Source organism: Telmatherina bonti (genome assembly GCF_933228915.1).
Source record: "Telmatherina bonti genome assembly, chromosome: 13".
Taxonomy (NCBI): domain Eukaryota; kingdom Metazoa; phylum Chordata; class Actinopteri; order Atheriniformes; family Telmatherinidae; genus Telmatherina; species Telmatherina bonti.
This window is the reverse complement of record NC_136611.1, coordinates 1,085,521-1,105,014: the sequence shown is the minus strand read 5'-3', so window position 1 is coordinate 1,105,014 and position 19,494 is coordinate 1,085,521. Positions and strand designations below refer to the sequence as shown.

The following is a 19,494-nucleotide window of genomic DNA, read 5'->3' as shown; positions in this document are numbered from 1 at the left end:
AGTAGAGTATATTTAGTGGAACCAGTAGAGTATCTATAGTGGGACCAATAAAGTGTTTATAGTGGGAACAGTAGAGTATCTATAGTGGGACCAGTAGAATATCTATAGTGGGACCACTAGAGTATCTTTAGTTGGACCAGTAAAATGTGTATAGTGGGACCAGTAGAGTATCTATAGTGGGACCAGTAAAGTATCTATTGTGGGACCAGTAGAGTATCTATAGTGGGACCAGTAAAGTGTCTATAGTGGGACCAGTAGAGTTTCTATAGTGGGACTAGTAGAGTATGTATCGTGCGACCAGTAAGGTATCTATAGTGGGACCAGTAGAGTATCTATAGTGGGACCAGTAAAGTGTCTATAGTCGAACCAGTAGAGTATCTATAGTGGGACCAGTGGAGTGTCTATCGTGGGACCAGTAAAGTGTCTATAGTGGGACCATTAGAGTGTCTTTAGTGGGACGAGTAGAGTATCTATAGTGGGACTATTGGAGTGTCTATAGTAGGACCAGTGAAGTGTCTATAGTGGGACCATTAGAGTGTCTATAGTGGGACCAGTAAAGTGTCTATAGTCGAACCAGTAGAGTATCTATAGTGGGACCAGTGGAGTGTCTATCGTGGGACCAGTAAAGTGTCTATAGTGGGACCATTAGAGTGTCTTTAGTGGGACGAGTAGAGTATCTATAGTGGGACTATTGGAGTGTCTATAGTAGGACCAGTGAAGTGTCTATAGTGGGACCATTAGAGTGTCTATAGTGGGACCAGTAATGTGTCCATATACTGACCAGTAGAGTATCTATAGTGGGACCAGTAGACTTTCTATAGTGGGACCAGGAGAGTGTCTATAGTGGCACCAGTAGAGTATCTATAGTGGGACCAGTAGAGTATGTATCGTGGGACCAGTAGAGTGTCTATAGTGGGACCAGTAAAGTGTCCATAGTCTGACCAGTCGAGTATATAAAGTGGGACCAGTGGAGTGTCTTTAGTGGGATGAGTAGAGTATCTATAGTGGGACTATTGGAGTGTCTATAGTGGGACCAGTAAAGTGTCCATAGTCTGACCAGTAGAGTATCTATAGTGGGACCAGTGGAGTGTCTTTAGTGGGATGAGTAGAGTATTTATAGTGGGACTATTGGAGTATCTATAGTAGGACCAGTGAAGTGTGCATCGTTGGTCCAGTAGAGTATCTATAGTGGGACCAGTAAAGTGTCTATAGTGGCACCAGTAGAGTATCTATGGTGGGACCAGTAGAGTATCTATCGTGGGACCAGTAGAGTGTCTATAGTGGGACCAGTAAAGTGTCTTTAGTGGGACCATTAGAGTGTCTATAGTGGGACCAGTGAAGTGTCCCTAGTCTGACCAGTAGAGTATCTATAGTGGGACCAGTGGAGTGTCTATAGTAGGGCCAGTGAAGTGTGCATCGTTGGACCAGTAGAGTATCTATAGTGGGTCCAGTAAAATGTCTATAGTGGGACCAGTAGAGTGTCTATAGTGGGACCAGTAGAGTGTCTATAGAAGGACCAGTAAAGTGTCCATAGTGGGACCATTAGAGTATCTATAGTGGGACCAGTAGAGTGTCTTTAGTGGGACGAGTAGAGTATCTATAGTGGGACTATTGGAGTGTCTATAGTGGGACCATTAGAGTGTCTATCGTGGGACCAGTAGAGTATCTATAGTGGGACCAGTAGAGTGTCTATAGTGGGACCAGTAGAGTGTCTATAGAAGGACCAGTAAAGTGTCTATAGTGGGACCATTAGAGTGTCTATAGTGGGACCAGTAAAGTGTCTATAGTGGGACCAGTAGAGTATCTATAGTGGGACCAGTAGAGTGTCTATAGTGGGACCAGTAGAGTATCTTTAGTGGGACCAGTAGAGTCTCTATATTTGGACCAGTAGATTATCTATTGTGGGACCAGTAAAGTGTCTATCGTGGGACCAGTAGAGTATCTATAGTGGGACCAGTAAAGTGTCTATAGTGGGACCAGTAGAGTATCTATAGTGGGACCTGTCAAGTGTTTATAGTCGAACCAGTAGAGTATCTATATTGGGACCAGTAAATTGTCTATTGTCCGACCAGTAGAGTATCTATAGTGGGACCAGTAGAGCATCTATCGTCGGACCAGTAAAGTGTCTATAGTGGGACCAGTAAAGTGTGTATAGTGGGACCAGTAGAGTATCTATACTTATGAAGATGAAGAGATGAAAAACTAAAGGACAATAGTGAGAAATAGAAGCGCGTGTGTGCGTTGGGTTGTGCGTGATGCGCGTGACAGAGCCGAACCGGAAGTCAGTCCAGCAGCTGACTGCTTCTCTGCTCCTGAAGTTCCTCCGCGCCGCAGAGAAAAGAGACTCTAAGTCGCTGGTGAGACGCAGAAGAGCCGGGATGTGTCCAGGTGAGTCTCCTTCTCCCAGATGCCTGGTCAACACCTTCTTCGCGTTTTTTACCGAAATCTTGTGTTTTGTTGCAGATTTCTGCGCAGAATGACGCGCAGCAGAGACGCTCCGCTTTTCTTCATCACGGCTCAACATTCAGACCTTCTGTTAGTCTGATGCATGATGGCTTTCTTCATGAAAAAGAAGAAGTTTAAGTTCCAGACGCAGCTGACGCTGCAGGAGCTGACGGCGGTGCCTTTTGTCAACGGAGTTCTGTTTTGCAAAGTCCGGCTGCTGGATGGAGACTTTCTGGCTACTTCTTCCAGGTAAAACTCATGAAAACAGTCAGAAACAGGCTGAACATACAGTAAGAAACAGGCTGAACATACAGTCGGAAACAGGCTGAACATACAGTCGGAAACAGGCTGAACATACAGTAGGAAAGGCTGAACATACAGTAGGAAACAGCCTGAACATACAGTAGGAAACAGCCTGAACATACAGGACAAAACAGCCTGAACATACAGTCGGAAACAGCCTGAACATACAGTCGGAAACAGCCTGAACATACAGTCGGAAACAGGCTGAACATACAGTCGGAAACAGGCTGAACATACAGTCGGAAACAGGCTGAACATACAGTCGGAAACAGGCTGAACATACCGTCGGAAACAGGCTGAACATACAGTAGGAAACAGGCTGAACATACAGTCGGAAACAGGCTGAACATACAGTCGGAAACAGGCTGAACATACCGTCGGAAACAGGCTGAACATACCGTCGGAAACAGGCTGAACATACAGTAGGAAACAGGCTGAACATACAGTCGGAAACAGGCTGAACATACAGTCGGAAACAGGCTGAACATACAGTCGGAAACAGGCTGAACATACAGTCGGAAACAGGCTGAACATGCAGGACAAAACAGGCTGAACATACAGTAGGAAACAGGCTGAACATACAGTCGGAAAACAGGCTGAACATACCGTCGGAAACAGGCTGAACATACAGTCGGAAACAGGCTGAACATACAGTAAGAAACAGGCTGAACATACAGTCGGAAACAGGCTGAACATACAGTAGGAAACAGGCTGAACATACAGTAGGAAACAGGCTGAACATAAAGGACAAAACAGGCTGAACATACAGTAGGAAACAGGCTGAACATACAGTAGGAAACAGGCTGAACATACAGTCGGAAACAGGCTGAACATACAGTCGGAAACAGGCTGAACATACAGTAGGAAAGGCTGAACATACAGTAGGAAACAGCCTGAACATACAGTAGGAAACAGCCTGAACATACAGGACAAAACAGCCTGAACATACAGTCGGAAACAGCCTGAACATACAGTCGGAAACAGCCTGAACATACAGTCGGAAACAGGCTGAACATACAGTCGGAAACAGGCTGAACATACAGTCGGAAACAGGCTGAACATACCGTCGGAAACAGGCTGAACATACCGTCGGAAACAGGCTGAACATACAGTAGGAAACAGGCTGAACATACAGTCGGAAACAGGCTGAACATACAGTCGGAAACAGGCTGAACATACAGTCGGAAACAGGCTGAACATACAGTCGGAAACAGGCTGAACATGCAGGACAAAACAGGCTGAACATACAGTAGGAAACAGGCTGAACATACAGTCGGAAAACAGGCTGAACATACCGTCGGAAACAGGCTGAACATACAGTCGGAAACAGGCTGAACATACAGTAAGAAACAGGCTGAACATACCGTCGGAAACAGGCTGAACATACAGTAGGAAACAGGCTGAACATACAGTAGGAAACAGGCTGAACATAAAGGACAAAACAGGCTGAACATACAGTAGGAAACAGGCTGAACATACAGTAGGAAACAGGCTGAACATACAGTCGGAAACAGGCTGAACATACAGTAGGAAACAGGCTGAACATACAGGACAAAACAGCCTGAACATACAGGACAAAACAGCCTGAACATACAGTAGGAAACAGCCTGAACATACAGTCGGAAACAGCCTGAACATACAGTCGGAAACAGGCTGAACATACAGTCGGAAACAGGCTGAACATACCGTCGGAAACAGGCTGAACATACCGTCGGAAACAGGCTGAACATACCGTCGGAAACAGGCTGAACATACAGTCGGAAAAGAGGCTGAACATACCGTCGGAAACAGGCTGAACATACAGTAGGAAAACAGGCTGAACATAGTCGGAAACAGGCTGAACATACAGTCGGAAAACAGGCTGAACATACAGTAGGAAACAGGCTGAACATACAGTCGGAAAACAGGCTGAACATGCAGGACAAAACAGGCTGAACATGCAGGACAAAACAGGCTGAACATACAGTCGGAAACAGGCTGAACATACAGTCGGAAACAGGCTGAACATACAGTCGGAAACAGGCTGAACATACCGTCGGAAACAGGCTGAACATACAGTAAGAAACAGGCTGAACATACAGTCGGAAACAGGCTGAACATACAGTAGGAAACAGGCTGAACATACAGTCGGAAACAGGCTGAACATACAGTCGGAAACAGGCTGAACATACAGTAGGAAAACGGGCTGAACATAGTCGGAAACAGGCTGAACATACAGTCGGAAACCGGCTGAACATACAGTAAGAAACAGGCTGAACATACAGTAAGAAACAGGCTGAACATACAGTCGGAAACAGGCTGAACATACCGTCGGAAACAGGCTGAACATACAGTAGGAAACAGGCTGAACATAAAGGACAAAACAGGCTGAACATACAGTAGGAAACAGGCTGAACATACAGTCGGAAACAGGCTGAACATACAGTCGGAAACAGGCTGAACATACAGTAGGAAACAGGCTGAACATACAGTAGGAAAACAGGCTGAACATACAGTCAGAAACAGCCTGAACATACAGTCGGAAACAGCCTGAACATACAGTCGGAAACAGGCTGAACATACAGTCGGAAACAGGCTGAACATACAGTCGGAAACAGGCTGAACATACCGTCGGAAACAGGCTGAACATACCGTCGGAAACAGGCTGAACATACAGTAGGAAACAGGCTGAACATACATTCGGAAACAGGCTGAACATACAGTCGGAAACAGGCTGAACATACAGTCGGAAACAGGCTGAACATACCGTCGGAAACAGGCTGAACATACAGTAGGAAAACAGGCTGAACATAGTCGGAAACAGGCTGAACATACAGTCGGAAAACAGGCTGAACATACATTAGTAAACAGGCTGAACATACAGTCGGAAAACAGGCTGAACATGCAGGACAAAACAGGCTGAACATACCGTCGGAAACAGGCTGAACATACAGTCGGAAAACAGGCTGAACATACCGTCGGAAACAGGCTGAACATACAGTCGGAAACAGGCTGAACATACAGTCGGAAACAGGCTGAACATACAGTAAGAAACAGGCTGAACATACCGTCGGAAACAGGCTGAACATACCGTCGGAAACAGGCTGAACATACAGTAGGAAACAGGCTGAACATAAAGGACAAAACAGGCTGAACATACAGTAGGAAACAGGCTGAACATACAGTCGGAAACAGGCTGAACATACAGTAGGAAACAGGCTGAACATACAGTAGGAAACAGGCTGAACATACAGGACAAAACAGCCTGAACATACAGTAGGAAACAGCCTGAACATACAGTCGGAAACAGCCTGAACATACAGTCGGAAACAGGCTGAACATACCGTCGGAAACAGGCTGAACATACAGTAGGAAACAGGCTGAACATAGTCGGAAACAGGCTGAACATACCGTCGGAAACAGGCTGAACATACCGTCGGAAACAGGCTGAACATACCGTCGGAAACAGGCTGAACATACAGTCGGAAACAGGCTGAACATACCGTCGGAAACAGGCTGAACATACAGTAAGAAACAGGCTGAACATACAGTCGGAAACAGGCTGAACATACCGTCGGAAACAGGCTGAACATACAGTAGGAAACAGGCTGAACATAAAGGACAAAACAGGCTGAACATACAGTAGGAAACAGGCTGAACATACAGTCGGAAACAGGCTGAACATACAGTCGGAAACAGGCTGAACATACAGTAGGAAACAGGCTGAACATACAGTAGGAAAACAGGCTGAACATACAGTCAGAAACAGGCTGAACATACAGTCGGAAACAGGCTGAACATACAGTAGGAAACAGGCTGAACATACAGGACTAAACAGGCCGAACATACAGTCGGAAACAGGCTGAACATACAGTCGGAAACAGGCTGAACATACAGTCGGAAACAGGCTGAACATACAGTCGGAAACAGGCTGAACGTACAGTCGGAAACCAGGCTGAACGTACAGTAGGAAACAGGCTGAACATACAGGACTAAACAGGCTGAACATACAGGACTAAACAGGCTGAACATACAGGACTAAACAGGCTGAACATACAGTCGGAAACAGGCTGAACATACAGTAGGAAAACAGGCTGAACATAGTCGGAAACAGGCTGAACATAGTCGGAAACAGGCTGAACATACAGTAGGAAACAGGCTGAACATACAGTCGGAAAACAGGCTGAACATGCAGGACAAAACAGGCTGAACATACAGTAGGAAACAGGCTGAACATACAGTCGGAAAACAGGCTGAACATGCAGGACAAAACAGGCTGAACATGCAGGACAAAACAGGCTGAACATACAGTCGGAAACAGGCTGAACATACAGTCGGAAACAGGCTGAACATACAGTCGGAAACAGGCTGAACATACCGTCGGAAACAGGCTGAACATACAGTAAGAAACAGGCTGAACATACAGTCGGAAACAGGCTGAACATACCGTCGGAAACAGGCTGAACATACAGTAGGAAACAGGCTGAACATAAAGGACAAAACAGGCTGAACATACAGTAGGAAACAGGCTGAACATACAGTCGGAAACAGGCTGAACATACAGTCGGAAACAGGCTGAACATACAGTAGGAAAACGGGCTGAACATAGTCGGAAACAGGCTGAACATACAGTCGGAAAAAGGCTGAACATACAGTAAGAAACAGGCTGAACATACAGTCGGAAACAGGCTGAACATACCGTCGGAAACAGGCTGAACATACAGTAGGAAACAGGCTGAACATAAAGGACAAAACAGGCTGAACATACAGTAGGAAACAGGCTGAACATACAGTCGTAAACAGGCTGAACATACAGTAGGAAACAGGCTGAACATACAGTAGGAAAACAGGCTGAACATACAGTCAGAAACAGGCTGAACATACAGTCGGAAACAGGCTGAACATACAGTAGGAAACAGGCTGAACATACAGGACTAAACAGGCTGAACATACAGTCGGAAACAGGCTGAACATACAGTAAGAAACAGGCTGAACATACAGTCGGAAACAGGCTGAACATACAGTCGGAAACAGGCTGAACATACAGTAAGAAACAGGCTGAACATAGTCGGAAACAGGCTGAACATACAGTCGGAAACAGGCTGAACATACAGTCGGAAACAGGCTGAACATACAGTCGGAAACGGGCTGAACGTACAGTCGGAAACCAGGCTGAACGTACAGTCGGAAACCAGGCTGAACATACAGTCGGAAACAGGCTGAACATACAGTCAGAAACAGGCTGAACATACAGGACAAAACAGGCTGAACATACCGTCGGAAACAGGCTTAACATACAGTAGGAAACAGGCTGAACATACAGTAGGAAACAGGCTGAACATACCGTCGGAAACAGGCTGAACATACAGTAGGAAAACAGGCTGAACATAGTCGGAAACAGGCTGAACATACAGTCGGAAAACAGGCTGAACATACAGTAGGAAACAGGCTGAACATACAGTCGGAAAACAGGCTGAACATACAGTAGGAAACAGGCTGAACATACAGTCGGAAAACAGGCTGAACATACAGTCGGAAACAGGCTGAACATACAGTCGGAAACAGGCTGAACATACAGTCGGAAACAGGCTGAACATACCGTCGGAAACAGGCTGAACATACAGTAAGAAACAGGCTGAACATACCGTCGGAAACAGGCTGAACATACCGTCGGAAACAGGCTGAACATACAGTAGGAAACAGGCTGAACATACAGTAGGAAACAGGCTGAACATAAAGGACAAAACAGGCTGAACATACAGTAGGAAACAGGCTGAACATACAGTCGGAAACAGGCTGAACATACAGTCGGAAACAGGCTGAACATACAGTAGGAAAACGGGCTGAACATAGTCGGAAACAGGCTGAACATACAGTCGGAAACAGGCTGAACATACAGTAAGAAACAGGCTGAACATACAGTAAGAAACAGGCTGAACATACAGTCGGAAACAGGCTGAACATACCGTCGGAAACAGGCTGAACATACAGTAGGAAACAGGCTGAACATAAAGGACAAAACAGGCTGAACATACAGTAGGAAACAGGCTGAACATACAGTCGGAAACAGGCTGAACATACAGTCGGAAACAGGCTGAACATACAGTCGGAAACAGGCTGAACATACAGTAGGAAAACAGGCTGAACATACAGTCAGAAACAGGCTGAACATACAGTCGGAAACAGGCTGAACATACAGTAGGAAACAGGCTGAACATACAGGACTAAACAGGCTGAACATACAGGACTAAACAGGCTGAACATACAGTCGGAAACAGGCTGAACATACAGTCGGAAACAGGCTGAACATACAGTCGGAAACAGGCTGAACATACAGTCGGAAACAGGCTGAACATACAGTAAGAAACAGGCTGAACATACAGTCGGAAACAGGCTGAACATACAGTCGGAAACAGGCTGAACATAGTCGGAAACAGGCTGAACATACAGTCGGAAACAGGCTGAACGTACAGTCGGAAACCAGGCTGAACGTACAGTAGGAAACAGGCTGAACATACAGGACTAAACAGGCTGAACATACAGGACTAAACAGGCTGAACATACAGGACTAAACAGGCTGAACATACAGTCGGAAACAGGCTGAACATACAGTCAGAAACAGGCTGAACATACAGTAGGAAACAGGCTGAACATACAGTAGGAAACAGGCTGAACATACAGTAGGAAACAGGCTGAACATACAGTAGGAAACAGGCTGAACATACAGTCGGAAAACAGGCTGAACATACAGTCAGAAACAGGCTGAACATACAGTAGGAAACAGGCTGAACATACAGTCGGAAAACAGGCTGAACATACAGGACTAAACAGGCTGAACATACAGTCGGAAACAGGCTGAACATACAGTCGGAAACAGGCTGAACATACAGTAGGAAAACAGGCTGAACATACAGTAGGAAACAGGCTGAACATACAGTAGGAAACAGGCTGAACATACAGTCGGAAAACAGGCTGAACATGCAGGACAAAACAGGCTGAACATACAGTCGGAAACAGGCTGAACATACAGTCGGAAAACAGGCTGAACATGCAGGACAAAACAGGCTGAACATACAGTAGGAAACAGGCTGAACATACAGTCGGAAAACAGGCTGAACATGCAGGACAAAACAGGCTGAACATACAGTCGGAAACAGGCTGAACATACAGTCGGAAACAAGCTGAACATAGTCGGAAACAGGCTGAACATACCGTCGGAAACGGGCTGAACATACAGTAGGAAAACGGGCTGAACATAGTCGGAAACAGGCTGAACATACAGTAAGAAACAGGCTGAACATACAGTAAGAAACAGGCTGAACATACAGTAAGAAACAGGCTGAACATACAGTCGGAAACAGGCTGAACATACAGTCGGAAACAGGCTGAACATACAGTCGGAAACAGGCTGAACATACAGTCGGAAACAGGCTGAACATACAGTAAGAAACAGGCTGAACATACAGTAAGAAACAGGCTGAACATACAGTAAGAAACAGGCTGAACATACAGTCGGAAACAGCCTGAACATACAGTCGGAAACAGGCTGAACATACAGTCGGAAACAGGCTGAACATACAGTCGGAAAACAGGCTGAACATACAGTCGGAAACAGGCTGAACATACAGTCGGAAACAGGCTGAACGTACAGTCGGAAACCAGGCTGAACGTACAGTCGGAAACAGGCTGAACATACAGGACTAAACAGGCTGAACATACAGTAGGAAACAGGCTGAACATACAGTAGGAAACAGGCTGAACATACAGTAGGAAACAGGCTGAACATACAGTCGGAAAACAGGCTGAACATACAGTCGGAAAACAGGCTGAACATACAGGACTAAACAGGCTGAACATACAGTCGGAAACAGGCTGAACATACAGTCGGAAACAGGCTGAACGTACAGTCGGAAAACAGGCTGAACGTACAGTAGGAAACAGGCTGAACATACAGTAGGAAACAGGCTGAACATACAGTCGGAAAACAGGCTGAACATGCAGGACAAAACAGGCTGAACATACAGTAGGAAACAGGCTGACCATACAGTCGGAAAACAGGCTGAACATGCAGGACAAAACAGGCTGAACATACAGTCGGAAACAGGCTGAACATACAGTCGGAAAACAGGCTGAACATGCAGGACAAAACAGGCTGAACATACAGTCGGAAAACAGGCTGAACATACAGTCAGAAACAGGCTGAACATACAGTCAGAAACAGGCTGAACATACAGTCGGAAACAGGCTGAACATACAGTCGGAAACAGGCTGAACATACAGTCGGAAACAGGCTGAACATACAGGACTAAACAGGCTGAACATACAGTCGGAAACAGGCTGAACATACAGTAAGAAACAGGCTGAACATACAGTCGGAAACAGGCTGAACATACAGTAAGAAACAGGCTGAACATACAGTCGGAAACAGGCTGAACATACAGTCGGAAACAGGCTGAACATACAGTCGGAAACAGGCTGAACATACAGTCGGAAACAGGCTGAACGTACAGTCGGAAACCAGGCTGAACGTACAGTAGGAAACAGGCTGAACGTACAGTAGGAAACAGGCTGAACATACAGGACTAAACAGGCTGAACATACAGGACTAAACAGGCTGAACATACAGGAGGAAAACAGGCTGAACATACAGTCAGAAACAGGCTGAACATACAGGACAGAAACAGGCTGAACATACAGTAGGACACAGGCTGAACATACAGTCGGAAACAGGCTGAACATACAGTCGGAAACAGGCTGAACATACAGTCGGAAACAGGCTGAACATACAGTAGGAAAACGGGCTGAACATAGTCGGAAACAGGCTGAACATACAGTCGGAAACAGGCTGAACATACAGTCGGAAACAGGCTGAACATACAGTCGGAAACGGGCTGAACATACCGTCGGAAACGGGCTGAACATACAGTAGGAAAACGGGCTGAACATAGTCGGAAACAGGCTGAACATACAGTAAGAAACAGGCTGAACATACAGTAAGAAACAGGCTGAACATACAGTAAGAAACAGGCTGAACATACAGTCGGAAACAGGCTGAACATACAGTCGGAAACAGGCTGAACATACCGTCGGAAACAGGCTGAACATACAGTAGGAAACAGGCTGAACATACAGTCGGAAACAGGCTGAACATACAGTCGGAAAACAGGCTGAACATACAGTCGGAAAACAGGCTGAACATACAGTCGGAAACAGGCTGAACATACAGTCGGAAACAGGCTGAACATACAGTCGGAAACAGGCTGAACATACAGTCGGAAACAGGCTGAACATACAGGACTAAACAGGCTGAACATACAGTCGGAAACAGGCTGAACATACAGTCGGAAACAGGCTGAACATACAGTCGGAAACAGGCTGAACATACAGTCGGAAACAGGCTGAACATACAGTCGGAAACAGGCTGAACATACAGTAGGAAACAGGCTGAACATACAGGACTAAACAGGCTGAACATACAGTCGGAAACAGGCTGAACATACAGTCGGAAACAGGCTGAACATACAGTCAAACAGGCTGAACATACAGGACAAAACAGGCTGAACATACAGTCGGAAAACAGGCTGAACATACAGTCAGAAACAGGCTGAACATACAGTAGGAAACAGGCTGAACATACAGTCGGAAAACAGGCTGAACATACAGGACAAAACAGGCATAACATACAGTCGGAAACAGGCTGAACATACAGTAGGAAAACAGGCTTAACATACAGTAGGAAACAGGCTGAACATACAGGACTAAACAGTCTGAACATACAGTCAGAAACAGGCTGAACATACAGTAGGAAACAGGCTGAACATACAGTCGGAAAACAGGCTGAACATACAGTCGGAAAACAGGCTGAACATACAAGACTAAACAGGCTGAACATACAGTCGGAAAACAGGCTTAACATACAGTAGGAAACAGGCTGAACATACAGGACTAAACAGTCTGAACATACAGTCAGAAACAGGCTGAACATACAGTAGGAAACAGGCTGAACATACAGTCGGAAAACAGGCTGAACATACAGTCGGAAAACAGGCTGAACATACAAGACTAAACAGGCTGAACATACAGTCGGAAAACAGGCTGAACATACAGTCGGAAACAGGCTGAACATACAGTAGGAAACAGGCTGAACATACAGTCGGAAAACAGGCTGAACATACAGGACTAAACAGGCTGAACATACAGTCGGAAACAGGCTGAACATACAGTCAGAAACAGGCTGAACATACAGTCGGAAAACAGGCTGAACATACAGTAGGAAACAGGCTGAACATACAGTCGGAAAACAGGCTGAACATACAGTCGGAAAACAGGCTGAACATACAGTAGGAAACAGGCTGAACATACAGTCAGGAAACAGGCTGAACATACAGGACTAAACAGGCTGAACATACAGTCGGAAACAGGCTGAACATACAGTAGGAAAACAGGCTGAACGTACAGTAGGAAACAGGCTGAACATACAGGACTAAACAGTCTGAACATACAGTCAGAAACAGGCTGAACATACAGTCAGAAACAGGCTGAACATACAGTCAGAAACAGGCTGAACATACAGGACAAAACAGGCTGAACATACAGTAGGAAACAGGCTGAACATACAGTCGGAAAACAGGCTGAACATACAGTCGGAAACAGGCTGAACATACAGTAGGAAAACAGGCTGAACGTACAGTAGGAAACAGGCTGAACATACAGGACTAAACAGGCTGAACATACAGTCGGAAACAGGCTGAACATACAGTCGGAAACAGGCTGAACATACAGTCGGAAACAGGCTGAACATACAGTCGGAAACAGGCTGAACATACAGTCGGAAACAGGCTGAACATAGTCGGAATCAGCCTGAACATAGTCGGAAACAGGCTGAACATACAGTCGGAAACAGGCTGAACATACAGTCGGAAAACAGGCTGAACATACAGGAGGAAACAGGCTGAACATACAGTCGGAAACAGGCTGAACATACAGTCGGAAACAGGCTTAACATACAGTAGGAAACAGGCTGAACATACAGTCGGAAAACAGGCTGAACATACAGTAGGAAACAGGCTGAACGTACAGTCGGAAACAGGCTGAACATACAGTAGGAAACAGGCTGAACATACAGTAGGAAACAGGCTGAACATACAGTAGGAAACAGGCTGAACATACAGTCGGAAAACAGGCTGAACATACAGTCGGAAAACAGGCTGAACATACAGTAGGAAACAGGCTGAACGTACAGTCGGAAACAGGCTGAACATACAGTCTGAAACAGGCTGAAGATACAGTAGGAAACAGGCTGAACATACAGGACTAAACAGGCTGAACATACAGTCGGAAACAGGCTGAACATACAGTCGGAAAACAGGCTGAACATACAGTCGGGAAACAGGCTGAACATACCGTCGGAAACAGGCTGAACATACCGTCGGAAACAGGCTGAACATAGTCATAAACAGGCTGAACATACAGTCGGAAACAGGCTGAACATACAGTCGGAAACAGGCTGAACATACAGTAGGAAAACAGGCTGAACATACAGTCGGAAACAGGCTGAACATACAGTCGGAAACAGGCTGAACATACAGTCGGAAACAGGCTGAACATACAGTCGGAAACAGGCTGAACATACAGGAGGAAACAGGCTGAACATACAGGAGGAAACAGGCTGAACATACAGTCGGAAACAGGCTGAACATACAGTCGGAAACAGGCTGAACATACAGTCGGAAAACAGGCTGAACATACAGTCGGAAACAGGCTGAACATACAGTCGGAAACAGGCTGAACATACAGTCGGAAACAGGCTGAACATACAGTAGGAAAACAGGCTGAACATACAGTAGGAAAACAGGCTGAACATACAGTAGGAAACAGGCTGAACATAAAGGACTAAACAGGCTGAACATACCGTCGGAAACAGGCTAAACATACCGTCGGAAACAGGCTGAACATACAGTCGGAAACAGGCTGAACATACAGTCGGAAACAGGCTGAACATACCGTCGGAAACAGGCTGAACATACCGTCGGAAACAGGCTGAACATACCGTCGGAAACAGGCTGAACATACCGTCGGAAACAGGCTGAACATACAGTAGGAAAACAGGCTGAACATACAGTCGGAAACAGCCTGAACATACAGTCGGAAACAGGCTGAACATACAGTCGGAAAACAGGCTGAACATACAGTCTGAAAACAGGCTGAACATACAGTCGGAAAACAGGCTGAACATACAGTCGGAAAACAGGCTGAACATACAGTCGGAAACAGGCTGAACATACAGTCGGAAACAGGCTGAACATACAGTCGGAAACAGGCTGAACATACAGTCGGAAACAGGCTGAACATACAGTCGGAAACAGGCTGAACATACAGTAGGAAAACAGGCTGAACATACAGTCGGGAAACAGGCTGAACATACCGTCGGAAACAGGCTGAACATACCGTCGGAAACAGGCTGAACATACCGTCGGAAACAGGCTGAACATACCGTCGGAAACAGGCTGAACATACAGTAGGAAAACAGGCTGAACATACAGTAGGAAAACAGGCTGAACATACAGTAGGAAAACAGGCTGAACATACAGTAGGAAACAGGCTGAACATACAGGACTAAACAGGCTGAACATACCGTCGGAAACAGGCTAAACATACCGTCGGAAACAGGCTGAACATACAGTCGGAAACAGGCTGAACATACAGTCGGAAACAGGCTGAACATACCGTCGGAAACAGGCTGAACATACAGTCGGAAACAGGCTGAACATACCGTCGGAAACAGGCTGAACATACAGTAGGAAAACAGGCTGAACATACAGTCGGAAACAGCCTGAACATACAGTCGGAAACAGGCTGAACATACAGTCGGAAAACAGGCTGAACATACAGTCTGAAAACAGGCTGAACATACAGTCGGAAAACAGGCTGAACATACAGTCGGAAAACAGGCTGAACATACAGTCGGAAACAGGCTGAACATACAGTCGGAAACAGGCTGAACATACAGTCGGAAACAGGCTGAACATACAGTCGGAAACAGGCTGAACATACAGTCGGAAACAGGCTGAACATACAGTCGGAAACAGGCTGAACATACAGTAGGAAAACAGGCTGAACATACAGTCGGGAAACAGGCTGAACATACCGTCGGAAACAGGCTGAACATACCGTCGGAAACAGGCTGAACATACCGTCGGAAACAGGCTGAACATACAGTCGGAAACAGGCTGAACATACAGTAGGAAAACAGGCTGAACATACAGTAGGAAAACAGGCTGAACATACAGTAGGAAACAGGCTGAACATACAGGACTAAACAGGCTGAACATACCGTCGGAAACAGGCTAAACATACCGTCGGAAACAGGCTGAACATACAGGAGGAAACAGGCTGAACATACTGTCGGAAACAGGCTGAACATACAGTAAGAAACAGGCTTAACATACAGTCGGAAACAGGCTGAACATACAGGAGGAAAACAGGCTGAACATACAGGAGGAAAACAGGCTGAACATACAGTTGGAAAACAGGCTGAACATACAGGAGGAAAACAGGCTGAACATACAGTAGGAAACAGGCTGAACATACAGTAGGAAACAGGCTGAACATACAGGACTAAACAGGCTGAACATACAGTCAGAAACAGGCTGAACATACAGTCAGAAACAGGCTGAACATACAGGAGGAAACAGGCTGAACATACAGGAGGAAACAGGCTGAACATACAGGAGGAAACAGGCTGAACATACAGGAGGAAACAGGCTGAACATACAGGAGGAAACAGGCTGAACATAGTCATAAACAGGCTGAACATACAGTCGGAAACAGGCTGAACATACAGTCGGAAACAGGCTGAACATACAGTCGGAAACAGGCTGAACATACAGTCGGAAACAGGCTGAACATACAGTCGGAAAACAGGCTGAACATACAGGAGGAAACAGGCTGAACATACAGTCGGAAACAGGCTGAACATACAGTCGGAAACAGGCTGAACATAGTCGGAAACAGGCTGAACATACAGTCGGAAACAGGCTGAACATACAGTCGGAAACAGGCTGAACATACTGTCGGAAACAGGCTGAACATACCGTCGGAAACAGGCTGAACATACCGTCGGAAACAGGCTGAACATACCGTCGGAAACAGGCTGAACATACCGTCGGAAACAGGCTGAACATACAGTCGGAAACAGGCTGAACATACAGTAGGAAAACAGGCTGAACATACAGGAGGAAACAGGCTGAACATACAGGAGGAAACAGGCTGAACATACCGTAAGAAACAGGCTGAACATACAGTCGGAAAACAGGCTTAACATACAGGAGGAAAACAGGCTGAACATACAGGAGGAAAACAGGCTGAACATACAGTCAGAAACAGGCTGAACATACAGTAGGAAAACAGGCTGAACATACAGGAGGAAACAGGCTGAACATACAGGAGGAAACAGGCTGAACATACAGGAGGAAAGAGGCTGAACATACAGTAGGAAAACAGGCTGAACATACAGGAGGAAAACAGGCTGAACATACCGTCGGAAACAGGCTGAACATACCGTCGAAAACAGGCTGAACATAGTCATAAACAGGCTGAACATACAGTCGGAAACAGGCTGAACATACAGTCGGAAACAGGCTGAACATACAGTCAGAAACAGGCTGAACATACAGGAGGAAACAGGCTGAACATACAGGAGGAAACAGGCTGAACATACAGGAGGAAACAGGCTGAACATACAGGAGGAAACAGGCTGAACATACAGGAGGAAACAGGCTGAACATAGTCATAAACAGGCTGAACATACAGTCGGAAACAGGCTGAACATACAGTCGGAAACAGGCTGAACATACAGTCGGAAACAGGCTGAACATACAGTCGGAAAACAGGCTGAACATACAGGAGGAAACAGGCTGAACATACAGTCGGAAACAGGCTGAACATACAGTCGGAAACAGGCTGAACATAGTCGGAAACAGGCTGAACATACAGTCGGAAACAGGCTGAACATACAGTCGGAAACAGGCTGAACATACTGTCGGAAACAGGCTGAACATACCGTCGGAAACAGGCTGAACATACCGTCGGAAACAGGCTGAACATACCGTCGGAAACAGGCTGAACATACCGTCGGAAACAGGCTGAACATACCGTCGGAAACAGGCTGAACATACAGTCGGAAACAGGCTGAACATACAGTAGGAAAACAGGCTGAACATACAGGAGGAAACAGGCTGAACATACAGGAGGAAACAGGCTGAACATACAGTAAGAAACAGGCTGAACATACAGTCGGAAAACAGGCTTAACATACAGGAGGAAAACAGGCTGAACATACAGGAGGAAAACAGGCTGAACATACAGTCAGAAACAGGCTGAACATACAGTAGGAAAACAGGCTGAACATACAGGAGGAAACAGGCTGAACATACAGGAGGAAACAGGCTGAACATACAGGAGGAAAGAGGCTGAACATACAGTAGGAAAACAGGCTGAACATACAGTCGGAAACAGGCTGAACATACAGTCGGAAACAGGCTGAACATACAGTCGGAAACAGGCTGAACATACAGTCGGAAACAGGCTGAACATACAGTCGGAAAACAGGCTGAACATACAGTCGGAAACAGCCTGAACATACAGTCGGAAACAGGCTGAACATACAGTCGGAAACAGCCTGAACATACAGTCGGAAACAGCCTGAACATACAGTCGAAAACAGGCTGAACATACAGTCGGAAACAGGCTGAACATACAGGACTAAACAGGCTGAACATACAGGACTAAACAGGCTGAACATACCGTCGGAAACAGGCTGAACATACAGTCGGAAACAGGCTGAACATACAGTCGGAAACAGGCTGAACATACAGTCGGAAACAGCCTGAACATACAGTAGGAAAACAGGCTGAACATACAGGAGGAAAACAGGCTGAACATACCGTCGGAAACAGGCTGAACATACCGTCGGAAACAGGCTGAACATACAGTCGGAAACAGGCTGAACATACAGTCGGAAACAGGCTGAACATACAGTAGGAAAACAGGCTGAACATACAGGAGGAAACAGGCTGAACATACAGGAGGAAACAGGCTGAACATAGTCGGAAACAGGCTGAACATACAGTCGGAAACAGGCTGAACATACAGTCGGAAACAGGCTGAACATACAGTCGGAAAACAGGCTGAACATACAGTCGGAAACAGGCTGAACATACAGTCGGAAACAGGCTGAACATACAGTCGGAAACAGGCTGAACATACAGTCGGAAACAGGCTGAACATACAGTAGGAAAACAGGCTGAACATACAGTAGGAAAACAGGCTGAACATACAGTAGGAAAACAGGCTGAACATACAGTAGGAAACAGGCTGAACATACAGGACTAAACAGGCTGAACATACAGTCGGAAACAGGCTAAACATACCGTCGGAAACAGGCTGAACATACAGTCGGAAACAGGCTGAACATACAGTCGGAAACAGGCTGAACATACAGTCGGAAACAGGCTGAACATACCGTCGGAAACAGGCTGAACATACCGTCGGAAACAGGCTGAACATACCGTCGGAAACAGGCTGAACATACAGTAGGAAAACAGGCTGAACATACAGTCGGAAACAGCCTGAACATACAGTCGGAAACAGGCTGAACATACAGTCGGAAAACAGGCTGAACATACAGTCGGAAAACAGGCTGAACATACAGTCGGAAACAGGCTGAACATACAGTCGGAAACAGGCTGAACATACCGTCGGAAACAG

At 46.1% G+C, this 19,494-nt stretch overlaps 1 protein-coding gene across 1 annotated transcript in view; it reads left to right on the top strand.

Moving 5' to 3' along the window:
- The first annotated feature begins 2,466 nt into the window (after nt 1-2,466).
- The window catches only part of eeig1a (estrogen-induced osteoclastogenesis regulator 1a), a 76,397-nt gene continuing 59,369 nt past the window's right edge, over nt 2,467-19,494 (top strand). The window contains exon 1 of the mRNA XM_079250946.1: nt 2,467-2,694. Coding sequence (XP_079107072.1) covers nt 2,549-2,694 — 146 coding nt within the window. The 5' untranslated portion in view covers nt 2,467-2,548. The remainder of the gene's footprint in view (nt 2,695-19,494) is intronic.